This window comes from Haemorhous mexicanus, chromosome 17 (assembly GCF_027477595.1).
Source record: "Haemorhous mexicanus isolate bHaeMex1 chromosome 17, bHaeMex1.pri, whole genome shotgun sequence".
NCBI lineage: Eukaryota > Metazoa > Chordata > Aves > Passeriformes > Fringillidae > Haemorhous > Haemorhous mexicanus.
This window is the reverse complement of record NC_082357.1, coordinates 12542313-12558120: the sequence shown is the minus strand read 5'-3', so window position 1 is coordinate 12558120 and position 15808 is coordinate 12542313. Positions and strand designations below refer to the sequence as shown.

Sequence of the window (15808 nt, the reverse complement as noted above, 5' to 3'; positions counted from 1 at the left end):
TCTGCCTTGCCCTGAGCATCGTCGCCCCCTTGGTCCCGCCCCGAACGCCGATTCACCCAATTGGAGAACGGATGCCTTGAGCGACAGCGCTGCTGCCCAATGAGGGCGGCGCGGGCTCCTCCCCGCGCGGGCGGCGGCGCTTAGGGCGAGGGGCCGGGGCCGCGTGTCCCCCGCCCGCCGCGGCACCGCCGCGACCCCGCGCCGAGGGCTCCGGGTCTCTCCCGCCGCCCCCGGCCCCGCGCAGCCCCCTCGGAGCGGCCGCGCCCCCTCCCCGGGCAGGGCCTGCGGGCCGCGCCCCGCCGCCCGTACCCCTCCCCCGGCCGGCCGCTCCCTCCCTCCGCCGAGCCGGAGCGAGGAATGGGCGGTCCCGGCCCGTAGCCCCCGGCTGCGGCTGCTCCTCCTCCCGGTCGCAGCGTCTCGGCGGCCTCCGCCCGATGCTGGCGGAGCTCGGGGTCTCGGCGGCGGCGTTGTGAGCGCTCCGGCCGGGCCGCCGCCGCCATGTCCGGCGTGGTGCGCACCCTGAGCCGCTGCCTGCTGCCGGCCGAGGCCGCGGGCCGCGCCGGGGAGCAGCCGCGGAGGGACGGCAAGGAGCGGAGCCGCGATGCCGAGCGGGAGGCGCGGCGGCGCAGCCGGGAGATCGACGCGATGCTGGCCCGGGAGCGGCGCGCCGTGCGCCGCCTCGTCAAGATCCTGCTGCTGGGCGCCGGCGAGAGCGGCAAGTCCACCTTCCTCAAGCAGATGCGGATCATCCACGGCCGCGAGTTCGACCAGAAGGCGCTGCTGGAGTTCCGGGCCACCATCTACGAGAACATCCTCAAGGTGAGGGGCGGCGGAGGGGAGGGGGGTTGGAGGCCGGCGCCGGCACATCCCGCAGTGCCGGGAGCTCGGGCCGTGCCCGGAGTCGCCGTCGGGAAAGGGGGCTCGGTGCAGGTGTTTGGGAGGGCGGGCACCTCTGGGCTGCGGGGGCCCGGGGAATGGGGGTGGGTTCCGGCGTTTCCCGGCTGAAGGCTTCCGTGAAAAAGGCTCAAAGGAAATTTCCCTGCAAAGAGGATTGAGAAAAGCTTTGTGGAAACGCAGAGGGAAGAGGATATAGGTGTGGCCTGCCTTCTGGAAAAAACATTATGAGAGCATCCTCGAAGTCGGAATTGGAGAAACTTCAAGGTTTGAAGAAATGAGGAGGAATTTCTCTGCTTTTGCAGAATATCCCAGTCTGTGCACCTCGAGATGGGACAAGAAAGGGCTCCTCGTGCAGATGTTATGGCTGCGAGTGGTCGTCACTTGGTGCATTTTCAGAAATGCAGGAGTGTAGGCCCGCCGAGTTGGGCAGTGTGGGGTGTTCCCAAACCTGGAGCTGAAATGGAAATAACTCTGGTTTGGTGCCTTTGCAGGAAAGTTTTCTTTCAGTGTGTGTGCAGGTTTTATAGTGCTGGCAGCATGTTTCTCTATTGACTGGAGACTGTAAAGCTGCTGGTAGAGCCTTTGGTCTACAGACCAGTATTTCCCTAACTAGGGAAAAGCAACCTTGACAAATACTGTTCCTTTCAGGGATCTAAGCCTTGATGCCCTGTGCAGGTAGAAGCGATCACATTTTAGAAAATACCTGGAGATACATAAAAAGCTCGCTCAGGAGTGTTTCTCTCTTCATCTTCATAATCTTTCCCTAAAAGAAATGCTGCTTTCCTGCCTGTATTTTTCTGTAGGACCGTCACCATTCTTTTGTGGGCATGGATTTGGGAGGCTTTGTGAGATTTCATAGAAAGTTAAAGGAAAGGGAACTGTGCAAGTTAAAGATAACGAGTTACTTTTGAGTTTCCAGATTTGTGTTTAAATAGAAGCTTTATGTGCACTTAATAAGTGCATGCATACAATGACTCTTGTTTTTAAGAATGCTGCTATTCCATAAAGGGCTTTCACTTCTGTTAATGAACAGGAAAATTGTTGCCTAATTTTCTTTTCCTTTTTTTTGTCCATTTTCAGGCTGGAGCCCATTAACTGCAAGAAAGTTGAAATTCAGAAGCTTCTCTCTGATTGTAGTTATGTGAGCAAAGAGAGTGTTATGATTTTTTAAATCTATATGCCTAGAAATAAGGAGCCTTATTCTAGGTCTTAATGCTTATTGTGGTCCTGCCAGTGATTTATTTTTTGCTGCTGCTAATTTCAAGTAGTAGGAGAAGCTTTTAGGGAAGCAGTTTGTGAAAATGGAAAAATCTGAGACTCCTTCCTCTTTAAGTTGTCTAAGCAGTAGCAGTTATGGTAAAATGATGTAATATTTTATGTATGCAGAAGGTGTAGAGCTTTCAGCAGTAGAACTTGGTGTGCTTTGGAAAGAAAAGTGTCTCCTACTTGTAGTAGGGGAGGCAGAGTCACACACTTGAAACACTTGTTTGCTGGATGGCTCTGGGTAGATTTGCAGAATTCAAAGTAGAATCCTGGTCCTCGAGATAGCAGTCAGGTGTTCTGATAGTTAACAGCACTTCTTGGACGATGTCAGTTGAACCTTTTAAACTCTTCTGATCCTGAAAATAAAATTTGGAAGTAGCTTTAAAGTGGGTTAATATGGTTCAGCAGATTGATTGCCCTTTTGGCCTTGCAGATGGTGATTTGGGAGTGTTAAGGTTAGGCTGGGGTTCTCCTTTGGGTACATGTCAGACTCTTCTTTCCCTTGCTTCTCCAGATAACACAGGTGGCCCTTGTGTACAGTAATACGATTTATACTCCCCCATATGTTTTTGGGGAATGCTTGGGAATCGTCACTCTGGAAAAAGTAGGCAGAAGGAGGAAGAGCAAACAAGGAGAGCTAAAAGAGTTTTCTGGTGGGAAGTCAGTAGATGTTTTGTTTGCATTTTTGCTCATCAGAAAGAAATCTGAAAACCCCTTGATATTCTGCCATAATCATCAGGAAGAAATCAAACAGCAGGACAGAATAATGGCTTTCAAAACAGAGTGATTGTCTGTCAATACTTTTATTTCAGGGTAATTGTGTAATACTCTCTTGCATTAAACATGGATAAACATCCAGTGTTTAAAGTAAACTTATTTAGCTTCTTTGACAGTGTAAATTGTCAAGTGCACATGATTACTGCTCTTTCTGTAACAGAGTGTTTAGAGTACAGGTCCTTTTCACTTTTTCAGGAAGTTCAATGATCACTGGCTAAGACTCAATGAAGCCAAGATCCCCATGTGTTTAACTGGCAAGAAAAGATCTCAGATGAATTTTTAGTACTGTATGTGGACAATGTGAAGTGGAAATGATCCTATCAAATAGCATTTAAATCTGTGTGACATTGTCAAGTACAGCTGCAGCAACCTTAGCCCGTTTTTCCACATGGTCCTCAGCATGGTCAGACAATGGTCCTCCTAAGCTTCTGCAGCACTGAGATCTGAGTTAGAAATGCAGTGTAAATCTCTGGGATTAAATGGTCAATTTTCATTTTCCAGCCATGACTAAACTCCTCTCTGAAGGAGGAGCTTTCCTACTCTTGTAACAGTGCTGGATATTTCTCAAATGCTTCTTGCAGTAGTGTTTAGGCAACTGTACAGCTTCTGGAGAATGAAGAAACTGCTTCAGAGAGCACAATGTGAAACCTCTCTGAAAGTAACACTCTAAGTATGAAATTACTTTAGTGTCAGCTTCCACTTTGTTTTGAGTTTTCACCTTCTTGCCTTTCTGATATCTTCTTAATGCTGAGTTCTTTGCTTACCCTGTTCTCTCTGGTTCTCATCTCCCATTTTGGGGAAACCCTAGTCAGAAACAAAATGCTGAAGCAAAATAAACCTATGATACAGAATTTACTTTTCCATTTAGTACAGGTGATGGTTCAGGGCCTTGCTAGCTTTTTCTGGCATTTGTGGGATGGTATTCAAATACAGGAGTTTAGCTTTGGTTTAAGGTAAATAGTCATCGGTTAACTCGGGTTTTGCTTGTTAATCGAGGCTAAGTTTCAAAGTAACTTTTTGGAACTTTTTGATGATTGGAGTGAAAAGCAGTAGTGTTAATGCTCTGGTATGAGTACACAGGCTTCAGGACTTCAGCACACCCACCTGGAAAAGGAAAGTGCACAGGACAGGGCTGTCTGGCTGCCGAGGCCTGAGTTTTAAGGTGACTCCTGGCTACGTTGGAAACCTGTCACGTACCTTAAGTTTCAAATCTAAGCAATGCATGGTGGCATTACAGAGTATTTTGATGCTTTTCAACTGTAGCTACAGGAATTTTTTGATGCCTTCCATCCAAAACAGATGGGTTGGCCTTGCTACTCTATTTGCTTCCTTTGATAAAAGTTGAAGAGCTCAGACACTCAACGGGTCACAACTCTGATGTTCCTTGTCTAAATGTTTTTTTGTTTCAAGTATGTGAATATCATGCTGCTTAAAAAAACCCGGTTTAGTTGCATAAGAAAATAATTACAGCAATCTACAAGCACCAGAGTGGTACTTGCACCAGCTTGTTTAGGAGATTTTGATCTGAAGAGAGAAAAAGTTCAGCTTTTAGAAGCCTGAAGTATAATCTGTTGAGCTCTTTTGGTAATGTTAGTTTTCCTGTTGAGAATGGAAATGCCAGCTCAAGGTTTCAGTACATCCATGAGTGTTTTCTTTTTGTTTGTGGCCTGAAGTGTAATGATTGACTAAGGAATTGAAAAGCCTGAAATTGCAGAGGGAAAGACTACACAGGAAATTGTGTGATCGTTTGTGAGCTTTGAGTGGGGAAAAAACAGGGAAAGATTCTGAACAAGTAAAATCTTTGAGGAACAGTCCTTTGGGACTTTTGAGTGCAGCTGCAGTACTCGAGGGGATACCTGAGAGCATTTCTCCTTGATAGCAGGAATATGAGTGGCAGTTAAGCAAAATAAGTGGCTTGTGCTGAAGGCAGCTTTAAGAACTTTAGACTTCTGCAATTAATACTAAACCTGGACTGCTGCTGGGACTCTGTGTACCTTGAATGTACCTAAATTGTATTTATGGTGGCTGAAGTGAGTTGGTTGTACCTCCTGTCATCAACAAACAAACCAAGAAAACTCTTTTGCAACTTTCAAGTTGCAGCCAGGTGCAGATACAGACTCTGGTATGTGTAGCTCCTCAGTTTGTTTTTGAGCTACACTTGCAAGTGACCAAGTTACTGCTCGTTTATAATGTAAGCATGTTTCTTTCAGTGGCCTACAAGCTCAGGGGAAATACAGCAGGTAAACCCCAGTTACTCTTTAAATTGAACTCCACACTTCCCTGGGTTTACATGCAAATGAGTTTGGAAAGCCATTAGGAGGTGATGATGGTCACACTCCATCTGTTGCTTCCGAGCTGGGATCCAGCTGTTTGAGTAGCTGGTCTCAGGACAGTGTCAGTCTCCTTTCTGCTGGAACAGCTTCTTGTCAGAGGAATGACAAGGAGACTACAGGAACTGTGGCTAATTAGAATCTTGAAATTCAATAGAGAAGTGCCAAAGTTCTGTACTAGAACAGTCTTTTAATTCTGATTATCTTTACTCTGAGCTTTTTTTTTTTAAGGAAAAATAATATTCACTAGTTATGTAGAAAGGCAAAAAACCCTGATGAGTCTTGCTGATCTTGTTGCTCCAGGTTCATTTCATCAATGAATCTCTTACTAACTTCCAGCTGGTGTATTTTCTATGTCTTAAATGTAAATTCCATCAACTCTGGTGGTCCCTTTGCATTTGGGGTGTCTCTTGGTTTGGCTGGGAGACAGCAATCTCTCTTCATCATGGCAGATACTGGAAGAGGAGTAATGGTCAGTAGTAAATGATAAATATTCATAGTAGCTCCAAAATGGAGCTCACAATGCTCTTGTGATGCAGTCATTAGTATTGCAGAACATGACTTAGTCCCTGGAGACTGCAGGCACATACTTTGATGTCTTCCAGACAAAAGTTTAGTCACTGAAGTGACTAAATTTGGGAGCTTACTCCCAAGTTATTCACTTGGTTAACTATACATGTAGTTTTATAATTAGCTTGAAAATGATATTGGCAAAAAAAAAAAATTAGCAAGTTGTCCTGTAAAAAGTGTTTACAGGAAAACTTCGGAGCAAGCTCTAGTTTACATTGTCTGGAAAAGTAAATTCAATGCAAATTCCAACAAGGAAAAAGCTGAAAGGAATTGCAGGCTGCAGATTTTCCAAATGAGTTTCCACCCCTTGCCTGGGATTTTTCAGCCTGGCGAAGGTCAGAAGCTGGTCCAGGCTGGCACTGAAAGCCCTGTCTGAGCACATGTGTGGGTACTGAATCCATGAGGGAGCCTGGCAGGGATACCTCTGGAGCTGCAGATGCTCTCTCCTGTATTGAAAGCATGAACTAGCTGTGAACTGATATTGGTGGGATGGTCTCAGGGCAAGGAGAAAGCTGCTAATGCAAGTCTGAAAGCATTAACTGAGAACTTTTTGTGAGGTCCTGAACGTCATCTCTGAGGTCATCATCTCTCTACTCTGTGCTGAGTTACAAGTAAGGTTTGCAGGGAGTATTTTCCTTCTGCTGCATTCATCGTCATTTCGCTGGGTTCACTCAGAGACAAGGACTCTTTTCAGAGCTTCCAGACAAGCAGACATCACTGCTGCTCCCAATCCAGAGACTCGGTGGCTAATCCAAATGTTTTTTAATATTTGTGTTCCTGTGGACTAGGTAAATGACACCTCCCCTTTGTTGCCATGTTGTATTTGTATGCTGGCCTGGAAGGCAGGTCATCTCTGCTGTTTACCCTGCTCTCACCTGGGTGGTACTGGAACATGTGAGTGCTGAAAGGACATGCAGAACTGGGGAGCCTTTTTGTTGTCTAACTGGGCCAACTGGTGCTGCTCCTACCCCTACCCTTGTGTGTGTCTTGCCTCACAGCAAACTGATGTGGCCAGTGGTAATCACTTTTTATATGAATAGCCAGGTTCTTGGTGGTGTTTGCTCCCTGGATTGTGGGCTCAGGCAAATGGCAAACCTATCAAACAGAAGAGGTAGAACTCCACTGCCAGGAAAGATGCCCCTTTTGATGGTACCTCATTTTTTGGCTGTTGTGTTATGTGGAACCTTATCCTCAATGACATTGGGTTCTCTACTGCTGCTTGGCCACAATGCTTCAAGGACATAGATCAAAGAAAAACTCTGTTAATGCTTTTATGATAGTGTGCTGTAAAAATCTGATTGTCTTGCTGTCACTGTGTTTGTAGTAGGTCACCTTCTCTGCAGTGCTCAGACAGCAATTTACAAACAGTGCATATGATTATATTTGCTAACACTGACAACTTTATTTTTAAAAACTGTGCAGCTGGACCTGTGTTCCTCATCACCTTGTATTGTTCCTCTGGCTCCAAAGAATATCTGTGGGCTGAGGTGGGAGCAATCCTGTTGGCAGCAGCTCTGATATAGATTGGTCTCTGTGAGATGAGATACCCAGACTTCTGCCAGTTCCTTGTCAGCAGCAGAGAGGAAAAGCACAGTAGGAAACAGGCTGGAATCTCCCTGTGCCTGCCGTGTTCCTGCTGGTTTGCAGCCGTAGGAGAAGACAGCAGTGCCTGTTATCTGTGACCTGGAGTCCCCAGGCAGTCCCCAGGCAGTGCTCAGCACTTCTCTCAGGACAGTAAGGTCCACAACTGATATGTGGATACCAGAGATTTCGGGCAGTGCTGGAGGTTGAGCACTGTATCAATGGTAAAAGTGTAAAAAGTAACTGCTGTAGTGTCTCTGTGTAACAGTTACTCTGTTGTCTGTGCTCTTACCCAGTCCTAGTTCTCTAAAATTATTTGAGAAAATGCACTGTAGGAGACTCTTCTGTTTGTATACAAACTCTATACTTGCAGGTTTTCTCTAGACACTGAATGAAGTTATTTGATCACTTGACTGCTGGTGTGTGCGTGGAAGAACCTGGCCTTGCCTTTGAGCAAGTGCTCCCCAAACCTGTTGTGCCAATTTTATGTTTGGTGCTTAACTGAGGGGTGTTCACTTGGCCTCTGAGTTGGTCCATCTGGTGAAGGGTGTGAGGTTTTAGGGATAATGAATCCTTCAAGTACTGGAGCATATGAATAACTTAAAAAGTCAGTGTTGTGTTTTATGCAGCAGTGTAGCTACAGATGTAAGATGTGCTTAAATCATGCTGCCTTTTAAATACTGCAAACATCTCTGGCTTCAAGTGACATTAGTTCATGATAACCTTTCTAATAATTCCCACAAATTCATTTAATTATTATTTAAAAATACAAGAGAACCTGGATTTTTTTTCAAAGCTAGAATGCTTTCAAAAATAGAGGAGAAAAACTGTATTTGAGCCAGTCTTAGTAATGAGCATTTGTGTAAATGCTCATAAAACCTTCCTGCTGGTGAGTAGCAAACGTGCTCCAAACAGCTGTGCTGTGTCAGGCTGAGGAGCTCAGCCTTTGTCTGTGACATGAAAAAACAACCCACAACCAAAATGGGGTACGAGCACAAGGCAATGTGATCCTTTGGTGTGCTCTTCCAGTTATTGGCAGCCTTTGGTTTAGGAAACTCCCCGAGCCAGGATTTGCATCTGGAATGTAATCGAATAGTCCTCTCTGGACTTTGCTTCCATCTATTCTTCTTCCTGGCTTTTGGAGTCCATTTCTGCTTTTGGCCAACATCCTGTGTAAATGCATTTGGCTGGCTGGGGGTGTGTAGGTTTTGAGTTTGAACTGTTTGATAACTCATATTTGTCTAGCAAGGGGAAGGAGAAAAATAGTCTTTGTCTATTCCTTTCTGCAAGTGGTTTGTAATTTCTTTAGATTTCTTGTGTGTTACGCCTTGGCTGTCTTTTCAAATCCATGGATTTCTATACTTAGCATTTTTTTCTGTATAAGATATGCTGCTTCATGAGGTAAATCTCATCACACTCTTGTAAAACTTTTTTTTTTTTCTTCTACCCTGATTCCATTCAGGTTTTGTGCATGCCATGGATTTATGCAGTGACTTGCATATATTAAAAATTATTAAGAAAGGAATGGAACAGAGAATTTCCTGTTTTATCCTCCCTAGCTGGTGCTTCCATTACGCTGCTGGTTTTCTATTTTCTAATCCCTGACACTATCCGTATCTGTGACTTTTAATTCTTTCCATCTATGCTTATTCTGGGTCCTGCTTTAACTGCAGCACAAAGGCTTTAAATCAGTTGAAGTGTTCAGAAGTTTACTTCCTATCTAAACTTGTTGCTTCATTTTTTTTCTGTAGTCCAAATTTGAAAACAGAATCATAATTGATGGTGTTCAGCCTTGTGAATGAAAGAATGAATGGACATTTTCTATAGTCACAGAAAATCAGAAAAACTGTGGGGAAAGGGGTAGGAAAAGTGTCTTGCTTGTATTTCCAGTAAGTGGAAACCTTTCCTATGGTGACTTGCTCTGCAGATTAATGAGGCAGGGATTATCAAATGCTCAGTGAGCTTGCAAAATACAGTGTTACCAGTAAGTCTGAGATGTGAGAAAAGGAGTACACAGGGTCTAAATTTAGTGATTTCTCTGTTTCTCCTCATCTTTCTGACATCTGTTTATAGCATTTATGGAACTGTTTTGTGAAGTTGGAGAAGTGTTAAGTTTAGATTCACTTTACTGGGGATTTTGCTGAGTCACACTTTTAACTGCTGAGAGTTGGGTGGAAGAAACATTGATTATTTTGCTCATTATGTGCAGCTTTCATTCCTGATGTGTTTCAGAGACACGTGTTGAAGCAGACGTGTTCTAAAAATTTTGAGAGATGCTGTGGGTGTGCATAGGACAGCACTCCTGCTAGTTTCTCTCCTGTGTTTTTATTTCCTTCATGCAGTGTGTGTCTGTTTGTCAGTGCTGATGCTGGTGTCCCACTACTGAATCACTTTGTCCCAGTCTGGGCTCTTCATGGGACTTGGTGGCAACATCTGTCTCTGGAGCAGTCAGAGCAATGCTGATGTCATGTGCTCCCCATGGCTGACCTTACAGTGGTTAATCCACTCCCACAGGCTCTGTGGGACCTAACTTTCATTCCTTTTTTTACCTCAGGGAGGGTCAAACCTGCGTTTCCAGCAAGCAGCAGCCAGCAGATAAGTGACTATTCCAGGACTGGAGCAGTCTGTGCACCCTTGATTGAAACTGTTCTGTGGTTTTCTCTACACAAATAATGGAACTTTCCCTAACAACAAACAGCCTCTTGAGAACCTCTGTGTCTCCAGCAGGAGCAGGCAAAGTCAGACCAGCAGTGTGGGGCAATGCACACTTTTATTCCAAGCAGGAATTGTGCAGACCTGCAGCCGTTCCTTTGAGATGCTGTGAGGTGGAGAAGGGTTAAAGCAGCCCCAGAGCTGGAGGCAGGGGAGATCCTGCAGGGCCCAGGCAGGAGAATGGTCAGAGCTGCTTGGGCTGGGAGCTCTGTGCAGGGCAGCGAGGGGACAGGGTGACCCACGGGGGGATGGGAGTGGCTGGGGACATGGTGGCCCTTGGGGAGATGGTGATCACTGTCCCACACACAGTGCTGATTAACCATTTCATACACAACAATTCTCACTGAGCAGGGACAAACCTGGCATGAGGCACCTAGAAATAACCATGTCCTGCTGGTCTCAGTCACCACAATCCTCTGGAACAATCTCCCAGGTTCTTAACTGGGCATAGTGTGGAGCTGACCCTGCCTTCCAGTTGCAGTCAAGATGGGGTGTGTGCCAGGGATGGTTTGCAGGAGTGTGTGAAGCTGTGAGATGTCATGGAGGCATCTGCAATTCAGTGACAGAGCCTTATAAGTGGGTTTTTCATGTTTCTGTTTGCTAGTGCCCTTCAAATAACCATTGAAAGACTTCTGTTAATAAAGGGATAAACTCTGCAACTGGGAATGAGAGTTGGCTTTTAGTCTGTATGACAGTTACTAAATAGTTATGTCTGGAATTTAAAGCATCAGTTGGTAAATATATTTGATTTTAGTCTTTTCATGGTATTGTGGAGATACATTCTCTACTTTATGAGAAGAAGCAACAATCAGTAGTGAATCATAAATATTTAATTTTTGGGAAGTTGCTCTTCAGGAGCACTGCTGGCTAGTGACAACCACATTTCACTTTTCCTATTCTGTGACACTCCACTAAGTTGCTTCTCACTTCCCTCTCTAATCTTGGCTGCTGTTGGGATGTTACTGTTGTTGTGTGGTGCTGCTAAAGGACTGGAGAGCAGAAAGGTTCCAGTGTTAATAAAACATACATGCAGTCTTGATATCTAAAGTGTGCAAAAAAAGAGATCAGTCCAGTGATGTGGAGGCTCTTGTGAGTAGCTGTGGAAACAGAACTTCACTTTTGGAGATTTTTTTTTTAATTTAATTTATTTTTGTATCTCTAGAACCAAAGATCAACATAATGAGGAGAGTAATCCAGTATAACCCAGAGATTTTACTTGTGGATTCAGTGGTACTTGAGATGCTGAGTCACCATTAGCAGATCTGTCCATTACTGAAATGGGGCTCACTATTGAGAAATAAATATTGGCCATTGGAAGCTATTTACTGCAGGTGAAGTTAGAGTCAAGACTGAAGTATCAAATTTCTTTAACCTCATGTGTTTGGTTTGTTGCCATGAATATGAAATTAGGTTTCCATAAAAACTGAAAAATGTGAAAAGAACTAGCTTAGTAATCCTGAGTTGAATTTGAGAACTAGATTGCTTTACATCTAGATTTCTTTTCCAGTATTAGAGTAACAAAACCTACCTGTCATGCATTGCTTAGCAAATGTGTGGCAAGTTCAAAAAGTAAGTTGATTCTCAGGGAAAACTGGAACTGCTTTCTGAGCCTGGTAGCTTGGAATCTATGCCATGTCTTCAGTCCTGTAGTGTTCTTCTGATCTCCCAAATGCTTGAGAAAGCTGGGATGTCCTTTTGGGTGTCAGAAACCAAATGCAAAGAACAAGATGGAAGAATATGATTTCAGGCCTGGTGTTGCTTTTAAAACTACAGCTATGATGATCACACTTCAGTTCCCAGACACTTTTCCTAATTCCCAGACGCTTTTCATGCTCTCATTGATGTTTACTTTCATTATCTGTTGGTAGCACTGCTTGTTGCCATTAGCTGTTGCCGCTAATACTTTTTCCACCTGGGGAAATATTTTGTGGCTAAATTGCTTACAGAAGCAGGCTCTAACTTACTTCTCTTGGAGATGTTGCAATAAACAAAGTTTTTGATTCTCTCCCGAGTTCAGTCTCACCAGAACAGTGTCAAAAAAATGATCCTCAGGTCCTTGTTCTTTTACACTTTAATCTTTATTTACCGACTTCCTTCTCTGCATCATCCTTTAGGGCTGCAGGGTTCTGGTTGACGCACGGGACAAGCTGGGGATCCCTTGGCAGTACACGGAGAATGAGAAGCATGGAATGTTCCTGATGGCCTTTGAGAACAAAGCTGGGATGCCCATCGAGCCTGCCACCTTCCAGCTCTACGTCCCTGCCCTGGGTGCTCTCTGGAGGGATTCAGGAATCAAGGAAGCCTTCAGCCGCCGCAGCGAGTACCAGCTGGTGAGTACATCCAGCTCCTCGCTGGGAGGAGAGGAGTGCTGCACTATAAATCTCTCTTCAGCTCAAACACAGCTTGCTACGTGCAAGATGGAGCCACCCTGTTAGCTGTTTGTAGGAGTGCTGTAAATCTGAGCACTTCAGCAGCAGAAACAAGTGGTAATTGGAGCCAAACTTGAAAAACTACATGGCAGTAAGAGGGAGTGGAAAAGTGCACATGACTGGATAAACTGGAAGAGCAAGAGGAACCAAAAAAGGCAGGAATTGGTTGAACTAAAAATATTTTAGCAGCTCAGTAGGTCTGTTCATAGTAGGTCACTGATGAAGGCACACTTAATTTGTAACTTTCCAGTCCTGCCAGCTTGCACTATATTGATACTGGCAAACTCTTCCTGCATGCAGCTCTTTTGAAGTGAATGCAACACCCATTCAGGCTGCTGCTCCCTGACTGTTTCTTTTCATCCTGACGTCTGCAAATGAAACTTGGATAAGCAACTGAAAGATGACAGTGAGCATAAAAATGTGCTCTCTTCCCTGCTTTCTTGTTGTTAGGTCTTCATGCTCTTGTGCCAAAATAGCTGCACTTCTGGTATGGGATATGTTTCTGACAGCTGTTCATAATCCACTCCTTTTGCTTCATATGCACAAGATGGAGAGGATTTTTTTTTTTTCCTCTTTTTCTTCCCTGTTCTGTGGAGCAAGGTACTGATCCAGACAACCTGGTACCACAAGTGCTGTGTTATCATTGTTGAATTAGAGAGGTTAAAGGACAGAAGCAGGGCTTTGTATAGTCTCCTTTAGATTCTTCTGCAAAGGAAGTTGATACAGCTGAAGGAGAACTAGAGAAATTGAATAATGAAATTCTGGTTGTTCCCTCATGCTGCTTCTCTGTGTGGGTTCTCTGGTGTCTGGCACTGTAGTTAAACTCATGCTGCAGCCCTTAGCTACTCGTTTGTCTCCACTAATAAGATGCCTGTTTGAGTCTTGTTGTTGCATATCTTTGAAATCTGTCTCTGAAGTATCATGAGACTGCCAAATAGGTAAAGAATAAATGAAATGAAGTAAAGCTGTCACAGGATGATGGGATAAACCTCACTTCCTTAGGCTAAAAATGAAACAATTTCCATGTTATAGCACTGGGGGTGGGGGGAAGGATGTGCAGGGGGAGAGAGGATGGATTAATTGTTCTCTTATTCCTAGAGTCTGTAGACACAGGCTTTGCTGTTCTAAGCACTGTTCAAATGTGGAATAAAAAGATGGTTCATGCCACAGGGAACTTGAATTTGCTGTGAAACAACTGCTAAGAGAATCCAGTACCAGTAAGCAGTAGTTGCATCAGCAGCCTGCTAAGGTTGTTTGTTTTTTTTCCCTGGGAAATGCTATGGTCAAGCATGGATTTTGTTTGTAGGGAGAGATTCAGATGGGGATCATGTGGGAGGTTCATTCCTGTGCTGGTTAGCAATAAAGTAGTATCAAACTGGGGGGGGAAAGTCCCATTTGTTGAATAAATTTTGTTCCAAAAGTAGCAGGCCTACCTCTGCATTTTCTGGCTTAGAGGATTAAACAGGAAATACCAAAAAAATAAAAAAGCCCCACAGAAACAAAGCAGAGGGGCATGCAAGGGATCATTTGGGAGGCTGTCATCTTCAACATCTTGCTGCAGCTCCAAGGTGCATCCTTCTGGATGCCACTGGTGTCACCTGGGTGGTGTCACTGTGGCACCTGGAACTGCTACAGGCACCAGGGTTGTTACCCAGTCAATTCTGCAGCCACCTGTGTCACAAGAACTCCAACTCCATCCCAGTCCTGCACCTGGGGCACTGACAACATGAAAATCTGGGTGCTGTTATTTTATTGTGCAGGCTGCATCACCAGGGGATCAGAAAGTGCCTCACTTGTAACTAAAAAAAAAACACTTGGCTGCAGAAAAGGTTTTTAAATGCTGCTTCTGGATTAAACTAATTATTAACACCTTAATATTTTGAATAAGTTTCCATATCTTGCTTCTAAGTTCAGGAGAAGTCTGATTCCCTCAATATATGGGAATAAGCAGCTGTACAATTCCTTTTTAAAAAATCTAAAACTACATAATGTTTTAAAGAAAGAGGTGCTTTAAGGCGATGCCTAATTTGTAATTGCATATGATATGTATAAACCCATACCTTCATTTAGTTTAAACCCTTGCTGGATATAGACTTGTGTAAATAAATAGAAGCCAGATATAGTGGACTCTGAGAAAATAAATCTTTTCTGAACTGATTTTAACTCAGGCTAAAGAAAACCTCTAAATCAGCACTCTCTTTCTTCCCTAGTATAAGCAAGCTATTAAATGGAATATTCTTGGTTTAAACTGAATTTATTATCTTTAAAATAGTTCTTAAATCATCACCAAAATTTTGCAGCTTTACATTACTGTGATCTTTCTGAATGTGCCTTGACACTGTTTGAAAAAACAACCCCACTCAGCACTGGCATTTTCTTCACCCTCCTCTTGCAGTCAACTGAACACCAGTTTTTTTTATAAATCATTGTTGTTATTTTGGCTTCAGAGCTGCAGGATTATTGGTGTGCTGTGAATGCTCTGTTTCTCCAGGAAGCTGTGGGACTGTTAAAAAGTCAAACATGCTGGTTGGTTGGTTGGCTAGAGCTGAAAATTGCAGTGTGCAGGTGCCTTCCTATGGTCTGCAATGCCCAGCTCAGTGACTGACTCAGCAGTAACAAACTTGTTGAAAGAAAACAGCTCTGACCATAACCCTGTGCAATCTAAAAGCTGCTTCTCTGGCACCACAGAAGCTGCCTCTGGGCATTTGAGTGTTTTCTGCTTCATACTCAGTGCCTACAAGTGTTGTTGTAAATCCCTGTCTGGGTCTTTGAGCATTTCAGAAGTGAGTGGGTGGATTCTACAATAGCAGGCTGCCTTTTTTTTTTTTTTCCTTTTGTCTTCCCAGCCTTTCTTAAAGCAGACGAACCAATTTTGCTTTCTTTTTACAAACATCAGCCTCTCTCTCTTCCCCTACCCCAGCCAGTCCCCACCAACCCAAGTTCCTCTGTTCCTTGTATGGGAGCCAAGTAGTGTGGGGACAAAAGCTCCATTGTATGTTTGCTTCCATTGTCACGTCTGTCCTCGTTTTTGAACTACTGGAATAGGAATTCCTTTGTAATCAGAATGGGATTCTCCTCCCTTCTCCCCTGCCCTCGTTATCCCCCCACCCATTTTCTGTCTGTGTGTTACAGAGGAATGCATTGGTCACCAGTCTCCAAATCTCCTGGGATGTTTGTTCCTTGGAGGGTGCCTGTGGTAGTTTGGGCAAGGGGCTGGAAATCCCCCAGTCCCAGCAGGAGGAGACAAAT

The 15808-nt window shown here is 44.3% G+C and overlaps 1 protein-coding gene across 1 annotated transcript in view; it reads left to right on the top strand.

Moving 5' to 3' along the window:
* The first annotated feature begins 337 nt into the window (after window positions 1–337).
* Window positions 338–15808, top strand: part of GNA12 (G protein subunit alpha 12) — a 40572-nt gene continuing 25101 nt past the window's right edge. Inside the window, exons 1-2 of the mRNA XM_059862223.1 lie at window positions 338–819; window positions 12245–12460. Of these exons, the coding sequence (XP_059718206.1) occupies window positions 499–819; window positions 12245–12460 (537 nt within the window). The 5' untranslated portion in view covers window positions 338–498. The remainder of the gene's footprint in view (window positions 820–12244; window positions 12461–15808) is intronic.